A 25,304-nucleotide genomic window follows, 5' to 3' on the forward strand; every position below is an offset into this window, starting at 1 on the left:
TTTTAGCCACATAAAACAAAGGCCCACCCAAAATAATCGATATTGGTTTCAGTGTAAGCCATTATAGAAAATGTTCACCGCTATTAGACAGCCCTTTCTTATTGGGGACTGAAGTGATGATAGGCTCTCTGTAAAGCATTAAAGAGAGCCTTTAAACCATTACAGTGAGCATAGATGAGGGCTTAGTGATCTGTTGCAACACAATGAAAATATTGTGAAATGTTTTTATATTTTATTAGGATGGGACTTTCTTTTAAGTGTCTAAAACACGTTTTGCTACTGACTGTCAAAAACAGCCTTAATTCTGTGCTGGTACTTTATTATGTTTCTCCAGACCAGGGGCAAGCTGACTGCCATGCACTGTATGATTATTACCTCATAGAACCACACTGTAAACAATCCGAACTTCCCCTTAACCAGTTAAGCCCCAAGCTTGTTTTTCAGGTCTCAGGCTCGAAAATGACATTCCCAGAACAAATGACTATAACTTCACTTCTAAAAGGGGTAAATTAATAAACCTGTGAGTTGGATGTAGAAAAAAGTCAGAATCAATATAATTTTTTTTTATTTTAAAGTCAATTCAGATTGAACATAGTAAAAAAATGTAAATTATAATATCCGTCCAAAAGAAAAACATTACAATAGTGAAAACCACCCTTGAATGACAGGATAGTAGACTAAAAGCTTTAGGAATCCAAACTATAACATATAATGAGTACCCTGTATCAAGATTGATGCAAAACAAGTGACATTTGACCTTTTTAGAGAGATTTAGCAAAAAAAAAAACACTTCTGGGGTCATTTGGGTGGATTGGCCATATCTCTGGAACCTATTGGTCGATTTTGATTATTGACACCTCTTTTGAAACGTTAGAGCCAATAGAATTGAGGGGGAAGTTCCTAAAATCCATCTAAACATTACCCATTGGTGAATGCATGCCAGTACGCCAAAAACCGGAAGCTGGGTTGTATTCCTCACACACTCTATATGAAAACAACGACAAATCTCAGTTTTTGACAAAAATAGAATGATGGATTATCAGTAAGATAAGATGGTACTTTATTGATCCCAATTTGGGAATTTTTGTGTGTTGCAGCAGCATAAAAGACATTTTACAATAAAACAAAACTAGAAATAAACAAGACAATAGAAAATATACATGTTGAATTTGACAAGATATTATATGTACAAATAAATATATACATAAATATATGACATTATGGAATATTAATATTAAATATTGAACAGATTCGTATGTAATCATTTCAAAGTTACACAGACACATTGGATTAACCTTCAGCAGCATTTGTATCGTTTTAATGCCATTGAACACAACTTTTGATCAGATAACAGCAAAGGTAAGACATATTTGCAGTTTTTGCTCAGTAAAGCTACACTGTGTGTTGTCTGGGTTTGCCTGAGCTGTCGCGAGTTTTGGTCGCACAGTGATACTTATACCGCTAGAATCTGTGGAATCTCAGCTTTAAATCTGATATCTTGTTTGTGCACATCTGAAAAGTAATAAAGTATTTATACCGTGAGTTCTGTGCTAAGTGCGTTAGCATTTTCTTGCACAGGGCTAATTCAGAGGCTCGGCGTTAGAGTTGTGTTTTGTTTCATTAAAAACAATAAATATTGTCTGATAGCTGAGTTTGTTAAATGTTAAGAAGCCCTCAGATGCTGTTTCTTGAAAGATACCGGTACCGGGGGCATGGGGCTTAACTAGTTAAGAAATCCCGCTCCAGGATGATAAACATGGCCGATAAACATGGCCGTCATCCCCCCTTAATGTCCCACACGGTGTCATACCTCCGAGGTCTCCATCGGTGAAGACGCTGAGGAAGGAGAGAGAGTTGCAGTCCACTCCGTTGTAGGAGTCTGACGGGTCCAGACTCTTCAGCAGGTCTCTGATGTGGCGCACATGGATGCGGGCCTCGCGCACTGTGTAGGGTTCTGGAGGACATAGAGACACAAGAAACTAAGAGTCAGGCAGTGACACAGCGAGGGGTTTGACAAGAAACTAATGGACACTTTCATTATAATTCAATTTGTTTAGCCTTTTGCCAGCAGCTGCATATTAATATAACTTACTTGGACAATAACTGTGATTAAAGCTCAACCTTTTCAAGCTATGAAGCAATCTTTTATTTTGCTTCTTGGCGCCACAATAACATAACAATTGTATGTTTTGAGCTGTACTGTACTGTACCCAATATACAAGCTGTTAATAAACGTTTCAATCACAATAACATCACAAACCCAAGTACAAATAAAGGTCTCTGACCTTCCACCACTTTGAGCAGCGAGCCCTCCTGCAGACCCTCGATGGACTTGAGCTCAGCGAAGTTGTCCAGCACGTTTCCGTCGAGCTGAAGGGAGAAGCAGGTGCGATGGCAGGTGTCCTCCCGGTCCATTAACACCTGATGGATCTCCTGTACCATTTCCTGAGGAGACACCTGATGGCAGTAGGGGAGGGAGAGGAAGATCAGTATAGCTTCAGGAATACATGCAGCTTGAGATATACAACCTGCTTTGGATCAGAGGAATTAAAAAAGAAAAAAATGAGTGACAATATCACTGAACATCTGGCGTGTTGACTGGCTGCTTGAGAGGAGGTAATCCTTACCTGCAGGTCAAATGGCTCTGTTCCAGGCGCCTGGATCTTAACAGTGAAGCCCGTGTCCTGGATCACTATCACTTCCTGTTCGTTTGAATCATCTCCTCCATCCGCCTCGCTGTTTGCATCCTGCTTTGATTCTGCCTCCTCTGCATGATCATGAGCCACATCACCATTCATTATGGCTGTATCTGCAGTGTGCCCTGCATTGGATAAGACACAAAGTATTGTATTTAAACTTTAGTTGTTCGAGTTGAATTCGACAACTCTGACCAACGATGCAGTTTAAAGCACATGTTAATTAATTTTTTTCTAGCATAGAATATCAAAAAGCATTATTCAATCATGTTGCCTTCCTCTTTAACTTTGAAAAAGTATTCACACCGGCGACGACATGTTTCGGCTCTCTAGTCAGCACACTGTCTTATCATGCAGTGTAGTATCAAAGGGTGTAGATGCTGCACTGTCAACTGTAATTTGGCTTAATATTTATGGTCGATTTTTTGTGCATCAACAGTAACAACACCCGTCAATCACAATAAGAAGGGTTTTGGAAAAACAACTCAGTTTTCTACAAATCTTCAGAAGTCATTAGCTTGTAATCTGATTAACAAGTAACACCACAGAGCAAGCAACCTGGCGATGCTGCCAGGCAGAGTCCAGAGTCTGGATAACCCGACCGTAAACCTTATAAAATATTTATGAATGGGTGAACGACAGAGCTCAGGCACGGCTTGCTCGTGTTCCTACAAAAGGATTTAACACAAACTGCAGAAGGAGCAAGATATGATCTAAACTCTATGACTCGACTTCGATCAATTATCATCTGTTCAAGAGTAACTGCTCTGAAGAGTTCTCAATAGAAACACCAAAATCACTAATGATTGTATCAAAAACCTTTGTCAATAAGTAACCAGGTGTTATTTTTGAGCAGATCCCAAAGGAAACACCAACCTTCTGAAACCAAAACTGTTGCGACACTGAGGGGAGTTTAGCCAGGGAGCCTTGAGGGATTGAATACCAAAGGTTTCAGCATTCAAAAGAGGGAATTACTGGTCGTTGCATGACTTGCAAATTTAGTCAGCAACAAACCATTAGCTGCTGTCGTTACACCACTGTGGCATTACACTTTCTAAATGACAGTTACTCATTATCTTTAAAAACCCAACATGATTTGTAAAACTAAGCTATTTGATGATTTCACTGTAAATTCAACTTTTTCAGAGTAAGTACAGTTGTGGGTGAGAGGCTCTGTGTTACAAGGCGAGCATGTGGCTGTCTCACTGGGACACAGCTGCTGGCAGCCCGAGTGTCCTTGCTCAGCTTCAAGGGTAAACAGTGTCAGGGTTGCTGGAGAGAAGGGCCAGAGGGAGGGGTGGAGCCTCATAACTGGACCACGACCCTGGGTGGGAATAAAACACACTGAAATGGTGGAGGAGCGGGGGAGGCAGCACAGGAGAGAGGGGAGACCGGCCACGCTCTGAATAACAAACACAGCTTCAGAGCCAATACGCAAGTTCATCGTGTTACTAACAACGCGAGAATGTGGGCTTGCTGCTAAGAGTTTCAGTGCAGCTGTCGTTGTTTTCACTAACAGCACACCAACGTTTAAGTTCTTATCAGATCTTAACTGTTTACATCTGAGAGGTTGAAACAATGTTAGCGGATTCCCTCAGTAATTCTTCTCGTTAAACCTGCAAGCACCATGCAAGGCATTTGGTGCTGAGCAGGTCATGTGCAGTGGGGTTCTTAGTGCTTCTCTGCAAGTTACTAACATTCACTATATCAGAAAGGGAAGAGTACAAAGTGCCAGATATCCGACTGTGATTGATGAAGCAATCCAGCAGTCCATTTGTTGCAAAACTAAAACCCTTTTGCTCCACATTAATGAAAGAAACTTTCAGTATGAAGGAAGGGAGGGAATGGCCTGGAGATGTTTTAAAGTAAACAGGACTAATCTCATGTCTCCTTTATTTCAAATGCAAGGAAGTAGAAATGCAAGATTTTTCCTCAATGCATTTCCTGTTGAAATTATATATGGTTACAGTGAGACAGCAGTTTAATCTGACATTTCTGGGTATCAGTTTTGATAGGGGATATAACTGATATCTAATAACGTGTTTGTTTTAATCATTTTCATTAAAGTTTTATTATTAAATATACATCGACAGTGCATCTACATATGCCTAAAAATAATAATGGCAGGTACGTTGAGCGACAAGATAATAAGATGTTTGTCATCCATTATACAATCACACAATTGTGATTAGACTCCAGGTTACAAGGTGAAGGGAAATGTAAAGAATCAATGAAACAAGACAAAGACAGATAACATGAAAAACAAAATAAACACTACAGCAAGGTTTACACTGTAACTGAACCATTTGTTCTTTCCCAGAAATCAAACTGCCACCTCAAAGCAATTACTCACATGATCTCCTTTCAGAGCATGTAACACTTAGAGCTTTTCTTTGGTACTCTCTTCTATGGAGAAAAACAAAATGATAAATCTAGCGAGCTATTTATCCACTCTGCTACCTTTGACATGGGGACCCTGGCTGCTGCCATGGCAACATTAACCAGCCAGACAACCCTGAAAGCAGCAGCAACACAACTCACAAGGTCTGTCTGTAATCATGTTAGTGGCATCACAAGCTGCCAACCTCCCGGTGGACGGACAGATCCTGAGTCATGTTTCTGCAAAGGAATTCAAAGCTGCAAAGGCTGAATAAAAATATCTGTTTGAAATTTACTCTCTAAATGAGTCACTCAATTCTTCAGTTTCAAGCAATGAGTGATACTCAACACATCCATGCATGCACCCTGTGACATGGGGTTGCTTGAAGATATTCCCTCATTCAAATAAGATAAAAATGGTAGGTACTGTTGCTATAAGGGCTGCTACAAACAATTATTTAAATTATTAATTAATATGTTTATTATTATTATTATTATCTTGATTCCTTGGTCGAGGAAATGTCAAAACATGGTCGTCCCATTTTTCTCAAAGGTCCATTGTGAGTCTTTAAATGTTGTGCTGTGTCATTGACAAACACAGATATTCAATGCAAAATATGAAAAAAAGAAATGCAGTAATACTCATATTTTAGAGCTTAGAGGAATTTCTGCCATTTTTGCATGAATAATTGCTTTAAGGAATAATGGGTCAACAAAATTGGAACTACTCGTTGCTTCAATGCAATCCCAGGTCATGCAGGATGTGACATGGGGTTGCTTAGCAATGTACCTATATATTAAGGGGTAAAAAGCTTAAAAGGTAAGGAAGGTACCTTTAAAAAAAGGTACAGTAGCTACGAGTGTGGACTGGTGAGGAAGATATTTAGCCATGAGGTGTGTTGCAACTGTTTCAAATGTGCAATGACAGTCCAGTGTATCAACCATGTTCAGGCCATCAATCCAGCCACTGTCTCTCAAACATGAGTTTAATAGGAGGCCACAAGAAACAGCTATCATTTTCATTATCAACTCCTCAGGTCTCTTTATTAAATCACTTGGGCCATACATGTCAATGTGAAGTGCAAGATGAAACCCCAGGTTTCTTATTGTGCACAAGCAACAAGTTATTATCACATAAGACAAAGAAATGCTGCACAACTGAAAAACTAGATCTCAAAATAGAAGCTGCATGGCATTTCGCTTTCCAAACTAAACCAAATTGTTAATTATTTAATCAATACACTATTTGTTTAGGCTCTCCAATGAAGCATTAGCATACACTGCTCCATGTGGAAGGACTGGACAGCATAGCTTACATCAATAATCACTCAGCCAAAAAACGATGTTAATTAAAAAGCATTCAGCTCAGCAGTTTATCTTCAAAGCAGCACAAAGTCATCCTTCACAGGTAAAGCAGTGCCTGTGTTTTCCAATGAACTGACACGGGCAGAGACGACTCAAGGTCCCACATGTGACACACGCAGACGCTGCAGCAGCACTGCCTTTAAGTGCTCCACAAATTGTATAACATTAACTTCACATGCTGACAGTCTAATCTTCTTCTTTATCCGAGTGCTGCTACTCCGCTACCACTACTTTTATCTTCCAGTATACTCACCAGCTAACACGGCTGTTCAAGTATTATTAGCGTAACCTTCCTTCACTGTGCATGCACCATCATGACTTTTTTTTTTCTAAGACAACCAGCTTCCGCTTCCCGGTCAAGAAGGGACACTCGATCTGATCTTCCCCGGCGGGGAGGAGAGAGGGGCCCGCTTGAGTGTCACGACCGACCGCTGGACACTTCTTCCAACTTACACCTCTTAAAGTTCGCCTTTTAACAATCAAAAAACGCTGAGAGGTAACGCATATAACACTTAACTTGTCGGACACAAAGATACAGTGCGACAGTGTACATGAACCCCCCTCTGATAATGTGCCGCTCCACTGAAGGTGACCTTCAGTTCATTCAAGCAACAGAACATGTGTCGATACGAGCTAGCACAACAGGCGCTGCAGCACTGTGATACGTGAACAAATCATATGATATGCAGACTGTTTGTTTGTTACAAGAAAATAACTCGTTTTCAGGGTATGTGCTCTAATGGGCATGAAGCAATGCGCCAACTCACGAGAGCGACTGCTTGCTAGTGAGCCAGCTAACATTAGCTGCATACTCAATGAGAAGGATAATGCTAACATACCGGATAACATGGGTTAACCTGGTTTCCTTGTGGTGTCAGTCTGAACTTGGACTGCATGCTTATAGCTATGATCCTTGCATAATTAAAGTGTCGGATCCCGATGTTGCTAGCTTGCCAATTAGCACAGATGACCACCAGACAGCTTAGCATATGCTGCTAGGTGCAAGGTGGACCCTCTAAACTTGGAGAGGCTAACTAGTAGATGAAGGGAGGAGGGGGGTGCATCCCACAGACCACCACCTTGAATTGGGACTGGGGACTTTTAAGTCACATAACAAAGCATGGAATGAAATGTCATTAGCTTTAGTGGATGCTATGCAGAGATATTTAACAAACCACAAAAATCCGATAAAGTACATGGATGCTGGCGAAATGAAGTTGGCCTAATACTGTGTGTTATATGATGCGAGTTATCAGTGTATGTATAATGCATGCTAGGTGCTGTAACTTGAGTCAAAGAGGCTTACCACAGCCGCAGGGATCCTTCAGATGTGTCTTGCTGATTAATTTGCCGTCCTCCTGGGCTCCATCCCCGGCTTCATCCGCAAGATCAACCGGATTACAGTTAGGCACTGACGCCGGGATGTCATCTGTCTTGCTCACCATGGTGGGCAGTCAGTGTGGCAACAGAAATCCCCCAGCAGCTTAGTTTAAATACGTGAGTCTGAGGAAGAAAATACAAAAATCTGCTTCTCTCCGGCTATCAGCAGGCTAGGTGGCTACATGCGAAGGGTACAAGCTTACAAAAACAAGTCTACTGAGGAAGGACAGTGCTGTACATGGTGCTGATGATCACACGTGGTTTCCTCCTCCCCTTGACCTATTTGCCTTTGCGTTACACTGGTTACACTTCCCCACCCACCGAGCATGGCGCTACGGAAAGCCACTAGAGACAAATCGTTTTTACAAACTCATTTGATTTTTATGGGAAATTTAGATTTTATCTTTAGCACTTGAACATACAAAGTCAACAATGGCTGAGTAGAAAGACAAAGTATAACAATACTATTTAATTTACTTGAGTGATCATTGACAGTTGGATGTCACCAACTGCTAGCTGGATGTCACCAACTGCTAGCTGTTAACCTCCATACTGTAAGAACTTCAGCTCACTGACCAAATTATTATATACAGCTATAGCTTGATTAACCTGCTTGGAGGTATATATGTATACTGTGCAGTATTGTCCATATTAAGTAAGATAAAATATAATTTACTTATTCCCACAGGAAGTTGTTCTCTGTTTAATCCCTTCACCATCATAAAGTGAGATCAATCGACCCTTCAAAGATACATCATTTCTATTTTTTACCCATATGGTAACTTCAATACTTAGTCAAATTAATACTTAAAATTGTTTTTTAAGTATTCATTTCCTGTTTTTACAACTAGGACATTTTGAAGCACTTCCACCCTGTTATGAAATAATACAGGGTAATAATCTATTTTGTCCTCCTAAAACAAATAGTCTCTCCCAGAAGGCTCACATTAACATTGATTGATCCTTTACTTTTTTCCTATCATTAAATAATGAACGAGTTCAGAGCAATCTATTCCTCACTACCTAACAAAGACCCAATTTGGGCTTGAAACATACTTTCTGTCAATGTATTAAAGCTGCGGACATGTTGCAGGGTGAATATACAAGTGTTATTGCTCCTTTGGGAGATAAAAGCTCCTTCTCATACAAAAGAATACTGAGAATATGTGTGTGGCCTGAGAGCTTTTGCAGAATTTTTTTTACACTTATTCCAATTGCTTTTTACTCATCTGATAATGAAGTACATTGTACATATCTTAAAGGCAACAATAGTCTTTTTCAGAACACTGAATTGCTGTAGAGAGAATGGAAAGAGCTCATTTAAATATATTTTTGTACCATTTCTTTTACACCCCGAACCATGTATAAATCATGCAACATTATTTTGTTATATAATTTAATTTGTTGTTGTCGACACAAAAAAATGATTGCGATAAAAAAAATCCAGCTCCACATTAGGGCCCAAATAATTGATTATTTGAATGAGGTTATGGCTAACAATTATTCATTATTTAATCAACTATAGTTTGGTTTATTAAATGTAAGAAAATAAGGAAAAATGCCCTTCCCAGTTTCTGTAACAACAAGGTGATGTCTTTAAATGTTTTGTCAGTCCAAACCCAAGAGATGTTAATTTTTACAAGAAAAAAAAACAAGGAAAAGAATTAAATCATCATGATTTAGAGGCTGAAAACAGATTTTTGTATGAAAAGTTGTTTCAATGATTAATCAAATATATTGCCTGCTTTACTTCATATTTCAATGAAAAGGAAAATAATTTAATTGAACCACCTGCAAAAAAGGTGTTAGAATTTCTCTGGCAAACTTTAAAGCAGCAATAACGAGCAGACAGCAGACTACACAATCCTTCATTTTATTCCAATTATTTGTACAGTAGATCAATATAGGAAGCTAACACAGTATATGCGGTAATCAATCAACAGTTTATGCTCACCCGAGGACCAAACCACCATTCAACGACCCAGAGCAACGTCTCCATGTTGGGTGCATTATTGCTAGAGACCACATAACACGTCAAACAAGATGCTTCATGGTGCCGCATAAAGTCCACAGACATGTTTCTCTAGGATGCTAAATAAAACGATTGGACCTCAGCCAGGAGAGGAAGAAGCTGCTGACATTTGTTAATACTTTGAGGATTAGGGTTATTATAAAGGCGTTCAGAAAGATGGAAGACGTTAATAGGTTTAAAACAAAATCAGGCGGTTGAGATTTTCTCTATTCAGCTGAAATATTCATGACATCCTTTTTAAGGCATCACACCATTCGTCTTCATTTTAGTTTCAGTGTTGGGCCTCTTTGGCGCATTAGCATTTTCCCTCAGACAAACAATCTCTGGAGCTGCATTCAGCAAACTGAATGTTGCTGTTTAATCAAAGTTGTAACATAGTACCGAAGTATCGCTAAAATGTTTGACATTAGGGTATGCAGGATGTCAATTTATTATGAATAGAGGTGATTGTTCTCTCTATCTCTCTAATCTATCGGTGAGTTTAATCTACCTGCTGTTTGTTTGGATGACGTGGAGTGAGGAAGTCTAACAGTCTCAGTTCAGGAAAATAATATCAGTTTTCAACCAGACAGCTTTGTACTTTTATCCCCTGCCGTCTCAATAAACTTGAGGAAGAATAGTGCACACATTCATGCTTATGGGTACCAGCTGAGAAGAGAATGAAAACCTTTGTCACATTTGCATTTTCGCAAACAGGCTACATTTTCACCCAGGCAGTCTCATGTGGCATAAACATATGCCCTTTTGCTTAAAACTGCTTCACATGCACCACTGATTCCTCACTTAAATATGGCTCCCATAAAGTGTAACATATCAATAATCATTTAAAGATTCAGCAGTGACAATCAACAAAAACAATTCATTTCACAATTCAGAAAAATATTAAGCAACATATACTGAGCTCAACTATTACAAAATACAAAGTTAAATAATCATAAAATCTAATTTCATACCTCAAGTGTCCTTAAACTGGCTGACGTGACATACTAATAATACATAAATATATTGATATATTGCTTTGTTGAGGTTACACTGCTTAAACATAATGCTAAACTTTAATCAGTAGCTGCAGAAGGCAAGAAAAGCCTCACAGCAACTAAACACAATTAAATTCATTCTTGCAGGAAGGATCATTCAAAGACACTGATGCTAAGTTGAGTCATGGCTCAAGAATAAATCAACTGTGACACAGCTTCAAAATAACTGAGGTGCCACATTATATAGAGTAATAGAGTTTATATGCAAATCCCAAAGAGTCTTATAAAAGGGTTTCTGAAACAAAAGGGCACAAAACTTTAGTACTTAGAAATGTTCCACACTGTATTTCTAATATCCACAGCTCCTCTATTATAAGGCATTCATTACATAAGGGTACTGAATGGAGAAAAGAAAAATAAATAACTTTTAAAAGTATTTCCTACATTAAAATATAGTAGTTTAAAGTGATAATTTGATCTCTCCTATACTGCTTTGTTTTCAAGTTGCTATTCGCTCATTGTAACGCTAGGGGCCACCATATGCATGTGTTTTGATAACACACACACACACTGCCTGCCCTCAATTACAGTACACAGTCACTCTATAGATGTCCATCTTGGGTGTGTAAAAGGGAAAAAGTAACAGAATGCAGATAGAAAATGTCAATCCCACTTAAAAAACACACATAAACCTGTAGTCAAGTTTGTGATTATCTGTTTTGCCTGAGGTGAAAAAAGAAACCCCAACAAAATAGCCGAACACAAACTAGTTGAAGAAGTAGTGCTGCGTGTGTTTAGTTAGTACACACACCACACCTGAGTCTAACGCATGGTCCAACACGTTACAATCTGTTTATAGAAAGCAGTTACTGCAGAAAAATAAAGCTGCGTTTATGTGCCTCTGTGTGTATATTTGAATAAACAGACAGTCTCAACAACAAATGTAAGACGGAAAGTTTACATGTGGCCAAAATTACTATCCGATCTGTCCTCCACCGATCAATGCACTTACAGAAACGCAAATAAAACAGGTTTTGTCAAAGTATAAAGTGATTACTTTTTAACAGCTGCTTTAATAACCACATTTCAAGTTGTGAACGTTGAATGTTCAAATACTCTTTTTTCCTTTTCAGATAGACCTAGAGTCTAAAATAAAGTATTATTGATCTATGGGCAACAGCAAGGACTATAGTTAGTAGACTTCAAATTGTACCAAGTGTTAGTTTAGTTGCACAAAGGAAAGCTAACTGAAGCGTAATTATCTGCAGTTAAAGCCATGAACACTGATTTTAAACAGATTTACAGTAACTATTGGCAGGGCTCATGTCAAATCTGTTTCTAAAAAGAAATGTGTTTCCTGAAGCGTTGCTCTCCGTTGTTGGGTTTACAATAACGTACAGACGGAGATAAGTGGTCCAGGTTAGGGCAAACGACAGGTTCTGGTTCATTTTTTAAAAAACAAAATGGTTGGGGATATTGCTGACAACACCCGAGTTGTTTCCTTGTAAATAAATTGTCATGGAAACCTACTGGAAAGGTATAAATATGTGTAATAAAGACAGAACTGATCTACTGTTGTATTGGAAGTTAATCGACTGTCCTTTGTATTTATACTCTTTGTATTATCACAGGAACACACCTCCTTTCAGTCAAAAATGTTTCACCGGGAGGACCCCAACATACCGCTTCAGATATGTCAGCTGTGCCTCAGTCAGGGGCCAAACAAATGTTTGGTCACATGTTTGATTTATGGTAGGCCTTGAAAGCTCACAGCTGGGCCATTTCTCAATGTCGAGTAAACCTGCTGCAGAGCCACTATTTCAGGTATACTACATCATCGAGTGGCACAGAAGGACTGTTTAAATGCATGTTAAATGCCCAGCATTCTGTGCCACTCTATGACGTAGTATACTTGAAATAGTGGCTCTGCAGCAGGTATGCTCGACATTGAGAAACGGCCCTGGTTGGGCTTGTAGTCCTTTTAAAATGGCCGCTCACCATCAACAAATGTCCAAAAGAGGTGGCTTTGAAATAAGGCCCCACAGTATACTGAGCATGTGACACCAGTGTAAACAGATAATTCATCTAAGACTGACTTAAAGTGACACTTTCTGAGTTTTCAAAGCAAGTTATTTAGGGTTATATCAAAGTCCATTTAAAAAAAGTGACTACAATAAGTGTAATATAATAATTCATGAGCTAAAACGAGTCGCAGTATCAATTCAGTCAAGGTGCAGAACAGTTACCAGCATTAACAGTCTCAGATGATCATACAGTGATCAAACTGTAGTTTAAAGTGCAGGCTTTAGTACTCGCTAATCTGCCTTTGTCTCAGCAGCAGGGGGCGCTGCCGCTGAAGACAGCAGTCTGGCAGCTCCGCCCTGAGGCTCCATCGGCCCTTCACCACCTCCTTCTTCCTCATCCTCCCTCTCCAGCCCCAGTGGAGCCTGTCTTTGTGCCACAGCGTGCCTGGAGCGGGCCCTGTGCCTGCGAGGGTGGAGGAAGAGTGCAGGGTCCGGCATGGCTGTGGGCTCAGCGGGGCCCGTCACTTTCTCCATGGGAACACACTCCCGGGAACGCTCCACTCTCAAAGACGACCTGACGCTTTTACGCTTGGGTTTAACCACGGGAGAGGAAGGGGAGGCTCCTGAAGGCCTCTGAGGAGAGACAGAGATCTGCGCGGCACAGTACTGGGCCCCCTGACTGTTGGCCCGTGCGAGGAGTCCCTGCCTCTGCTGCATTCGCTGGTGGTGCAGTTTCTGGCGGGCACCATGCAACTGGAAGGAGAGGTACGCTGCTGCCTCTGTTTGTTTCTGCAGCTCCGTGTTCAGGATGGTTGAACAGTGGCTCCGGTGTTTCAGCTCCTCCAGGAAATGGCGCTCCTTTTCCTTGAGATTGGCTCTGAGGACTCCCACCAAAGCCCCTTTGTGACTCAGCTCCTGACGAAGCTCTCCAAAGGTGCACTCCTCTTCGTCCAGACGGCTTTCCACGTCCCAACAGCGGTTCTCCAGCAGCTCCTCCTCCTCCTGCAACTCTGACACACAGAAGGACCAGAAATGTAAACAGACCTATAGGTCTAAAAATAAGAGTTTCTATACATGTGTAACTGAAAAATAGGCCTACATTTGGGCATACATAAATACATTGTGTACCTATCTTTCAAGAGATGAAGAATTACCGAGGAGTAAAATGAGTTGAATGCTCTATCCACAACTCTACATTTTAAAACAAAATAAGCACTTGTATATACAAACCCTAGACAGCAGCACATACACAGTTTAAACATGTGTATGGTATTACCCTGGAGCAGTGGGTTACTTATCTCGCAAAACTGAGCATTTGTCGTGCCGCACAAGCTCTAATCCCTTGCACATATGATTATAGAGGCGATGCCTTCTGTGCTAGAAAACAGACATAAACGTTGGAGTCACTGTTGACTGGCCCTGGAAATGTTCAGCTAAGAGATTCATTATTTTAAATTGGAAGGAGTGTAAACCATGTTCTTATTTGTGACTGGAGGAACACACGTATCTGCTGAACATGGGTCGGCCACATTGCCTGTTAAAAGACTTTGATTTTGGTTTGTTTTAAGATGGACTCAAACTATACGCATTCTTATTGTAAATTAATAAAACAGTCACATAGCATCCAAAATGATTTCTAAAATTCTTTGAAACAGCAACTCAAATATCCTTTCAATTTGGACTTTGCATTTCTGTTCTCATGGAAATGTTCAATATCTAAATACATTTTGCATTATGGAAGGGGGAAAATGTGAAAACATGAAAGCATAAATCATTCATCAGTAGGTTGAAGGAGAGAGAAAGCCAGCCAGAACAATTTTGTTGTAGACATCTATTATTTGTATACATAGAGCAAGGTGCAGGCATGCTGCACCACAGATCAATAAGACACCTGTGTTTTATATATTTATATGTGATACAAACAAAAAATTCCACTTCCTCAATGCCATACCATCAACTACATTTCTCTAAATAGGAAAAACCACCACTTGAGGCCTCCTTTCAGCATGAACTTCAACCTCACCAAGGTCAGATTTAATGCTGAAGTCTGCTTATTATTTTTGCTTCTGTAGACAACATGTATGCTCTGAGGCACATCCCCCAGAGGAGAGGGAAGTATGAATGAAAAGCAATGCAGCAACCTCAGGGCTGACTTAGTGGAGGATTACATCCACAGGAGCTGGCACTGAGGCCTCTGCAGATAGAAATAGGTCAGGTTTTCAGGGCAGGAGACTCCCAAAGGCTGCAGGGAGGTTTGGTGTGGCCTGCAGGTGAAACTATGATCCATATTAGGCTTCATACATGGATAACACCTTTGAGTTTGATGCTGCTTCATCTTATGCTTCATGACATTTCCCTTGATCTAGCTGTCTCTTATTTTCTGCCTATATAACTTTTCTTTATTGTACTGAGTGATACTTAAGCTTGTTCTATTTCCCATATCCATCCTCAATCTCCCATTTGTCTTCCAGGATGAATCCTCTGAGGACCGATCAGTCTCAGGTTTTCTGTTGCCCATCACCACACCCAGTTTGAGCTCATATGCTAAGTATAGACTACAGTACCTAATGTGATCTTAATATCCTTCCATACGTCTCCTCCACGTCTGCAGCTGACCGCATCCTGCCGCCTTGTCTTTTCCCCTTAATCGCCCTCTTTGCTACCTCTTAATACCTCTCTCCTTCCACCTCTTCCTCTCTCCTTTTCCTGGCTCTACGTCCCTCTTGTTCTCAGCAAAGTCTTGTAAATGGACCCTCCCTCTGGGACGACAAGGAAAAACGAGAGCAGGGAAAGAAAAAGAGGATGAATCAATTTGTCAGGGTGGGAGGAGAGCAGAGCGCCGTGCTGTATTGATGGATCTGGGGATAACCTGCCCTGGAAAAGGAGATGGGGTCTAATGGCTCAGTAATGCAGCCAAACACGAACCCCCCACATTAATTTCTACAAGCACACACACATTCACACAGCCTTTTGACTTCTATTCCCCTGCTCTGTCTCTAATTTGGTGTGACAAAATGGTGCCTATACTGCTTCCCTGCATCCAGACAACACTGACAGTCTTTGCAGCTGTCTGCATCGGCGAGGGTTGACTGATTTTAAGAGAAATATTGAATAACTGTGAATATTTTTGACTGATGTTGTAATTTATTTACAATATTCGGGGAACTCATATATTTTTTACCAAACATTTTGGATTTATTTAGTCTATAGAATATACGATGTGTGTAAAATGTACTCCATTTAACCATTTCCATAAATTCTCATACATTTTCTGCCCTAGCCTTTTTATAGTGAGAATGTGCAGCTCCCCTTTAGCGCTGACAAATTATTTTGTATTTAAACCAAAGAAACACAAATACAGCCATGAGAGACAGAGAGATAGACAGAGAGAGAGAGAAACAGAAATGGGGAGGAGGGTGGCTGACAGGGATCCATTCCCTGGGGGATGGGAGGGTGGAGAGGACAGACGGTGGCAGAGAGGGATAGAGGCTGTGGCGGATAGGGGGTTGAGGTTGAGTGCGGCCAAGACAAACAAGCCCAAAGAGATGCAAACATGTCTGTTTTTCTATCTTAAGTGCAGAATGAGAGATAAATATGTGTTTTTTTTAACATACCTATTGGATTCCTTCCTTGAGGCTTCACCTCTAGATCACTTGTCAACTCTGAAAAACATAAAACCACAGGAGAGAGCAGTTACACAAGACAGAAATACAGTATCTCAAAAACACATGACTTAAATGCAGACGTTGAGATGCCTTATTAAAGCTGTATGCTGATATTTTTCTGTGTGCTGCATAACAGATGCTTGATGCAGTTTCCAGCATATTTTGATTGGGCTCATACATAATTTATGAAGCTAAATCTGAAACTTTACATCATTAGGCGCTTTCACACCGCAGTACTTTTCCCACAAAGGTTCATGAGAACTCTTTAGTTCTCATGAACTAAATTCAGATCGCGTTCACACTGGAATAAGTCCCTGGGGGAGGATTAGGCAAATTAAGCCGCTGACGTCACTTCTTCTTCTTCTGCTTTGGGTTTACTGGCAGGCCGCAAACAACTTCACGGCGTACTGCCACCCGAAGTCCCCGGCCGGAAGTCCACGGAGTTGGGGAGGGGACTGGCTTCAGTAGAAGCTGCTGGGACTCCTCTAGGGGGGGTCCGGGGGCATGCTCACCCGGGAAGATTTGTTTAAATATGGAAGTTAAATGCATCAACCTGGTGCACTTTGAGAGCAAAATGAATTTATGGAAACATCTCTCAACACCCATATGAAACAGAACTGTAAACAGATTTTCTTTTTCTCTATGGATATTTTACAAATCACTCACCTTTTAAACTGTATTCTTGTTTTACTGTCATATAGTATTTCATAACTGTTTTACATGTATTCTCATAAATGGTGACCAAAACATTTGAGACCCACTGAGATAACTAGACTAAAGTTATCTAAACAGTCCCTTACCTCACTGAGCTGTAGTTATCTCTCAGTCTGACAGGACAGAGCTCTCCCTTTCCTTGTTTTAGAAACAGCTTTTAATATCCGTTAAGCTAACCAGATGCTAACAACAACAATGCAAATAGTGAGTTTGGTAGAAATATACTGTATAATAGTAAAGTTATTTAAAGAGCAACTTCCAGGTTAAAGACACCTGTGAATAAATGTGTAGGAAAATGATGAATACATTAGATTTTTTTTTTAATATACAGAAATATACACTACACTACAGTGACATCTGGCGTCGTTTTTGTAAGAAATGTTCACTTCCGCATAAAAAAGCCTCGGCACGTGACCTCCCGCCTAAACATGGGGGAAACAAGGGGGAGAGCGGCTGGTGTAACGTATTAATAAACATGGATCCCAATGCTAGTTTCGACACTGAAGACACAGAAGAAGTTGAACATGAATATTCGAATGCATATGACGGACCACAATCTTATAATTATGAGCCTAGGCGTCCAAGAGACCAGGAGCAGCCAAGGATTAGAAGAAATAACGGCCATCGGAGAGAAATTGAGCTGTGGTGTGAGGAGAACCAATGGAGAACTGGGCAGCTATCTTGGTGAGTGACCGGTGTTAGCTACAGAATGTTAGCTAACGTCACATCACAACATTGTGGAGTTAGCTATCATATATCAGGCTATAACTAAAGTAGCATTGATAATATAGTAACGTTACTGGCAAGACTGTTGATACTGATCCATAACAGAAACTAATGCGCAAGTATCAGCCGTGTCTCGCGTTACCTAATGCAACTCCACACTATGGTGCTGTGTACCGGAGGGGAGACGCGAGATACGGCTGATACTTGACGATCTGGCGGAGAAAGGTTGTGGAGCCTCCGTTGATATGCCGTTGTAAATGGCTTGATGGAAAGCAGGTGTGTAGTCGGGGAGGGTGCACAGCTGATTGCAGCAGGTGAGTGGAGGTTGAGCCGGGAGCCAGGAGTGACAGCCACCACGCACACACAAACAACACAGACAGGGGGAAGCAAACAAACACAAAGGAGACGACTGGAGCAGTTCAGCCACCACAGTGTTACCTAATGCAACTCCACACTACGTCTTACGGTGCCGTGTACCGGAGCAGAGAGAGAGAGAGCAGCGAAGGGGGGGAGAGAGATGTAATCCGGTTTCCTGATAAAGCTGTGGAGAGTATGTGCTGCAGGGAGGTGGATGCCCAACGCACCCAGGAACGAACGCTAGCTCCGGTCCTTTTCCCGTGAGTGAAACTGTGGACTCGATGTCCTGACAGGCTGGTATTTGTGCAACCTGCACAAACACAATACTGCACCATGATTACAAATGGTGAAATACAATGTAAAACTACCGAAAAATACCAGCTCACTAAAACACAACCGCTCAACTCAACGCAACTACTAACTATACCCGCGGTCAGAGAGCAGAGATGTTTACCCTTTGTGATGTAATATGACGCGTTTGACGTATGACCTTTAAAAAAAAGCAGTTTTTAAGAGCAGAGCTCAAATTGCTCCTTTCTCTCTGAATTCCTTCCCTTATGTCTTGTAAAACATATCAAATCCTACATTCACTTTTTTAATTGTAATTTTCAAGCAAGTTTAAGCATAAATGTAGAAAAAAAAAAAACTGCAAGATGCTCTTTAAGATGATGCCATATTTATTGAATATTTTACATTATAAATATCCCCACAATTATTCAAAAGCATATTCTTCCAAACTCCTTGCTGTAGTATGACACACAGGAGACTATTGATGTGTGTAGTGAGTTTGGTAGTAATAATAAGCTGTATAATAGTTATTGAATATTATTGTATTCTCTTTTTTCGGAGTTGCACTTTGCAGACGGTCCCTGAGCACTCGTTTCTTCTCCGGCTGCTATTTATTTATCTATTTATATACATTTATTTTGGACGAAAGCTTGAGCGTGAGGAAAGGCAAGTGTGGCGTGAGTGCGTGAGATATGGGTTAATTGCGTGACTCTCACGCTCAATGCGTGAGTGTTGGCAGCCCGACTGAAGCCTTCCGAGTAAATTGCCAGAACACCGACACCTCCTCATCTCCACCGCTCCCATGTTTTCTTTTGTGTTGCCATAAGTTAGTCTCTCTGCGTTTCTGCGCTAGGCTAATGCTAATAATGCTATTGCGAGGATAATAAAATGGTGGCTTCACAAAACATTTTGGGAGTTTTACGGGGCATGGTTTGCATTCCGCCCAGCCAATCAGACATAGGAACCTTTTTCTCCCACGAAAGTACCCGCTCTCTAGCAGGGACGGAAAAGGGGGTAAAAAAGGTTCTCATGAACTAATTTTAGTTCCGGCTCTTTTTGGTGTGAACGCGACACTTCCATGCCCGGCGACGTGGGAGGGCCAGGCCCTCCCATTTGACATTCCTGCCCTCCCCCAATAAACACGTTTTTTTGTGAAGAGAGAGACAGATACGCGAGGAAACAAATAAGGAAATTAGTACTTTGGTGCTGATCAGCTGGCACGGAACCGTTATTACGTGTCAGCTGTCGTTGATATTATAGCTTTTTTAGCTGTCAACCAACTCCCTCTCAGAGGTGACCACGATTCACTCCACAGCATGTCCGGGTGCAGTGCATAGGAAAATAAATCGTGCCCAAGGCGGGCTGAACAGTTCATCGTCTCCGTCTCTACTATTTCTCTCCGAGTGCAACGATGAGGAAGCTGCCTGCCATCCTTAACCAGTGTGCCTTGCTCGTGATTCACCAGTGTTTGTTTCTCTATGGCTGCCACGCACACAATGTTTCAAAAGTGGTTTCTATGTTGCCCTTTATTTGTGTATGTATTTGCGATAAGTGTGCGTCTTTACGCAATGCTGTTGGCCTTGCTGTTTGATATATGTTGTGCCGCAGGCCCGCAGCACATGACGGCTTTGTGTGCCCTCCCATGAAAATCATATGCCCTCCCTTCAGATTTGTTCTGGCGCCGGGTCTGGACACTTCGGAACTAAAGTGGGAACTAAAGTGGGAACGCGGCTAATAGGCACTTTGACACCGCAGTACTTTTCCCACAAAGGTTCATGAGAAAAACTCTTTAGTTCATGAACAGATCGCGTTCACATCGGAATAAGTTCCTGGGGGAGGATTAGGCAAATTAAGCTGCTGACGTCACTTCTACTTCTTCTTCTGCTTTGGGTTTACTGGCAGGCCGCAAACAACTTCACGGCGTATACTGCCACCCGAAGTTCCTGGCCTGAAGTCCCCGGAGTTGGGGACTGGCTTCAGTAGAAGCTGCTGGGACTCCCAGCGGGAAAAGTACTGCGGTGTGAACGTGCCTAAAGACTGAAGTCCTACTTACTTACTTGTCACAGTCTGGGGAAAATCTCACTTTACTGCAACCTCAATAAGAAATATAACCTTTATTAGCATTCCTCCCTGAAATCAATATTAGGGCTGCAACAAACGACTAATTTGATAATCAATTAATCTATCGATTAATGAAACGATTAATCGATTATTCGGATCGTTAAGGTTTTAACTGTACTACTACTTATATCGATACTGCTTATCGATCCGGTCCTTTTAACGATAGTATTAACGGTTATTTTGACAAGAAATAAGGTAAACTAACTAAACAAATTGTGAACAAAACTAACAATGCTTTTTATTTTAATTAAATGCATAATATTTCACATCAAAAGAAACAACAATTTTTTAACAAATCATATTAAATAATGTGATGACAGAACTGTAAACAGAATAGCTGAAACTTTAACAAAATAAATAACTCAGTTACCTCTAATCATTAACCTATGTTTTTATAACTGAGTTAACTCTGTGTGTTGCTGCTAGCATACATAACACCTGACGTGGAAACGTTACTCGTGGACGGGGCTACAGAGCTGCTAGAAAGACAGTGGAACCCGGAACTCCGTCTGGATGTGGTGCACTTTTGCTAAATGTTTAGACAAATTGCTTGTGTTACCGCCCTTACATGATAAACTGTTATTGTACTTTTGGTAACGAGCATTGTCCACATCGAGACGGCTAAAGTTGAACCACACCTCGGAGCGCGTTCTCTCCGCCATCTCCTCCGTGTGTGTGTGTTGCATGCATGTAGTAGCTGCGTGTGTGTTTAAACTGCCCCGCCCCCTCGCAAGCAGGCGGGGGAGAGATCTCTCGTCTGAATTGGGAAGATCGAAAATACATTATAGACGCATTTTGTAGTCATATTGCATATTAGAAACGGAGTTGGCGACACTAAGACTGCGATATAATGTTTATGTAGCAATAATACATATGACATATGTTTTAAATGTCTCCTGTACCGATAAAAAAGCTTAACGGGGTGTAGAACACATGTGATGACGTCACCAACGAATCGATGACTGAATTAGTTGCCAACTAATTTGGTCATCGATTTTAATCGATTAAGTCGATTAGTTGTTGCATCCCACTTAAATAAGAACTCCTGGCTGTGCAATCCTTTTCAAGAGGAATGCAAACCAAACAAATACCCAAAACCCCCCAAAAAACTAGTCAAGCAGAGCTGCTTTTGTCACAACATCTGTTGACACTGGAACATACTGTAGATGAAGTATAAAGGTCATACATGGCGTTTGTCTGAGAACCAATAATAATAAATGTGAATGATCTTATAGGAAGATATCAAAATGTTATGTCGGGATTATTCTGGCCAAAAATAATAGTAATGTAAAAGTATCCCAATAATCATCAACATATGGATAAATGGCACTTTAATGTACTGGAATCACTTTACCTTACATGTTTTAACAAACCAATATTTGATTGCATCCCAGATAGGACAGACATCTTTTTTGTGTGAAAAACAAACATTCCAAAAGTCATATTTCCTACATGTATGCTCCCCATGCAGGAAAAAAAACCATTGTGTGAGTTTGTTCTTTCTTACATGAGAATCCTGTATTTTTCTTTTTTAAATAAGCCTCTTTTTAGTTTCTCTGTTATGAAAGCCAACAACACAGCTTTTACAAGACAAACATGTGAAAGATATTTATGTTCATCCTGATCAGTTATATGATCAGTTATAAAATCATACATCGTCTCATGCCGAATTTCTTATAACATTTGTGTCAAAAGTTTTGACTTTCCTTTGAGTGCCGTGTTTCTTCCGATATACTGTGTGTCATGTTGATGACTCGCATTAGTCGATAGCCTTTGCATCCATTTGTCTTGTGCAATGAGAAAAATACGACACTCAGCAGCTTGCTTGCCTCAATGCTCGATTGGAAAATAAATCCATGATTGTCTGACTTTTCTTTTAGAGAGCTCAATGAGAGAATCTCCTCCAACATGATTAGGATTATCCAAACATTCCATGATATGATATCTGGCATGCTGGCATTTTTAGATGCTGAATGGATTATATCTCATGTCAGTGCATTACATCAACTAAAGGGTTTAGGTTTTTGAGAAGATAATGTACCAGACTGGTGCTCAGTTTTTCGAAGGGTTGGATTGTCCCTGATAAAAAAATATATATATTTGACTTAAAGTGTCGGACAGGTTGTCTGACTGCTGGTCGTGACTGTCCTTCGGTCATTTCAAATGTCATTTAGGACTGCAGGGAAATCTCTACATTTCGCATTCAGCTCACACTCAAACAGCAGTGTTTGTGGTTCCAGATTAGATTAATGAAGCATGGATTTGTTCATTTCAGAAACTTGAATGTTCAATAAGCCATTAAACTAGTTTAATTAAAAACATCCTTTAAATCTATGAATATCAACTAAATATCTTACTTCTAATTTTACTGGTGGTATAAATCAGACTCTAGAACAGCATATGTGTTATTCCCAGCCTTTCTGTTCCTATTGTCACACCCTTTCTCTCTGCAGTCAGCATTACACGCCCACCCATGCAGCTGGCATGAAGAGATGACGACAGATAGTGAGGAAAGGGCGGATAGAGGAACTCAGACAGGCATATAAAGACAGCCTGATTTCTGTTTATGTAGTGAATTGATTGCAAAATATGGGAGACTTTGAGAGGTCCTGTCATCTATCATTATCCTCTTTCAGAACTGCCCTGACACATGTGAATCAATCAGAAAAAGAACAGCATACTATAGAAATACAAATCATAGAAATGAGAAAAAGCTATAAAAGCTGTCATCAATTGACTGTGAGGAAACACCAGACACAGGATTACACATTTTTATTTAAATCCAACTTGCTAAAAAGCAAAACAGACTAAACCACTATGCAGACATTGAAAAACAAACAAATAATGTGCCGATTGTGCTTTATTAAAAAAGCTTTATATCAAGCAAGGCTAAAAAGGTAGGTGTTGACTTGATGAGGGTAATTTAACTGCAGAAAGTCGGCTACAGGAATGATGTCTTGAAGAAACAGTTTCACAATGAAAAGGAGGAGCTCAGCACATCCGAGCGTGGTATGTTTGGTAGTTCTTCTGTCTTATCTCCTACAGCCTCACTGAGCATTCAAGGCTCTGTTTCGTGGTTCGACCTTGAATGTTGCAACCATATCTTGAACGACACATACTCTACACACACACACACACCTCATTGATTTCTATGACGCACAACTAACATTATATTAAAAGAAAAATGACCAAAACAAAGACAGATATTGACTTCCTGGTTGTTCAAGGAGAGAGAAGTATAAGAGCCTTTAAGTAGATGAGAAGGAGAGTTGAGGAAAATAAAGGCGGTCAGCAGTATAGAGGCAGAGCTAATATGCACGGCAACATGGGCCGATCAACCTTGCAGTCTCCTTCCAGGCTGCACATTATTGAGCTGGCAGCAAACGCCTATCACAACTGCTGACTGCATTATCCTATCAGAAGCTCCTATAGCCCCAATACTGTCCAGCATTACCTCATTGTATATCTTTGAACCTCTTTAAGTAGTTACAAAACTGAGATAATTACACGTTATATGTGCACCATGGTCTCAAAACTAACACATCTTCAAGTAAGCTTCTCTGGGATTTAAGAATAATTACTTAATCTGGGAGACAAAAGTGATTGGCAGCGTCAAGCGCTCTGAGATTTACTCTGAAATACTGACTAGTTCTGCACTACCATCAGGCCTCAACAAAATCCAGGCTATGCTAATTAGACACAAACCCAACAACAAAGTGTACAACTTAAAAACCTGAAATGTGTAAAAGATATGAGCAAGAAAAAGACCAAAACAGTGGACACTGCTTTCCAAATATGGTCTCTGAAGTAACAGAGTCTCCCAAATGTTCTGGCTTCACTGTCAACGAAACAGCGAAGTGCGCATATGCACACATTATACTGTGAAATAAAAATCAGAAGTACTAAAACAAGACTTTACTGATCCACGTTAAAGAGGACCATATGCATTTTGGGCTTCCTCCTTTCCTGTAGTGTGTTATGTGGGTTTGTGTGCACGCAAATGGTCTACAAAGGCTCAAATCCGAAGGATAAAAAATAAAATGCAAAGAGTAAAAAGTTAGAAGTTTATCTCCCACAAAGGAGTTTTTACTCGTATGTTGGTAGGGTCGTAGGACAGAGGGTGTGGTACACACTGTTGAATATTTGTTGTTGAAAGGGGCAAAACACAATAAACTCCCCTAGCCCAAGCATATAGTGGCGTTTTAATCTTCATTTGGACACAAAACAGTCATTTGCATGCAAAAGCTTTTCACAGATGTTCCCTGTGCATGATCATTTCATAAGAAGCTCTAAAGATGCTCTGCAGAAAGAGATGTGGTGTATTGATGTCCCTGCATAAGAAATCCCATAAAAAACCTTTGAGGAATGTGGAAATGAAAGGCTGTGTTAGATAAAAACTCTGCAGTGCAGATTCAGGATTTCAGCGGCTTCAGGACAAAGATTTATATTTGTGTTGGAGGTTTTTTTCTACGGAAATATGTTTTTTACTAAGAATATGTAGTGAACTCTCTTGAGACATCTTCATTGATTAAATTATTTTTATTACAAAAACGATTGTCTTTCTGAAGGTCAAGTTCAGC

At 40.5% G+C, this 25,304-nt stretch overlaps 2 protein-coding genes and 1 long non-coding RNA gene across 3 annotated transcripts in view; 1 reads left to right on the plus strand and 2 right to left on the minus strand.

Annotated features, from left to right (window-relative positions):
• The window catches only part of cluha (clustered mitochondria (cluA/CLU1) homolog a), a 22,151-nt gene extending 14,026 nt beyond the window's left edge, over window positions 1-8,125 (minus strand). The window contains 4 exon segments of the mRNA XM_079676601.1: window positions 1,811-1,954; window positions 2,286-2,457; window positions 2,628-2,821; window positions 7,747-8,125. Of these exon segments, the coding sequence (XP_079532727.1) occupies window positions 1,811-1,954; window positions 2,286-2,457; window positions 2,628-2,821; window positions 7,747-7,885 (649 nt within the window). The 5' untranslated portion in view covers window positions 7,886-8,125.
• LOC307036355 lies at window positions 6,699-13,295 on the plus strand. The gene is made up of 2 exons (XR_013807338.1): window positions 6,699-6,936; window positions 13,168-13,295. It is a non-coding gene; the product is annotated as an uncharacterized lncRNA (long non-coding RNA).
• ccdc92ba (coiled-coil domain containing 92Ba) overlaps window positions 9,678-25,304 on the minus strand; it is an 18,359-nt gene continuing 2,732 nt past the window's right edge. Inside the window, exons 3-4 of the mRNA XM_079676602.1 lie at window positions 16,468-16,515; window positions 9,678-13,863 (exon numbers count right to left, since the gene is read on the minus strand). Coding sequence (XP_079532728.1) covers window positions 13,145-13,863; window positions 16,468-16,515 — 767 coding nt within the window. The 3' untranslated portion in view covers window positions 9,678-13,144. The remainder of the gene's footprint in view (window positions 13,864-16,467; window positions 16,516-25,304) is intronic.

Source organism: Notothenia rossii, assembly GCF_949606895.1.
Source record: "Notothenia rossii genome assembly, chromosome: 4".
Classification (NCBI taxonomy): Eukaryota; Metazoa; Chordata; class Actinopteri; order Perciformes; family Nototheniidae; genus Notothenia; species Notothenia rossii.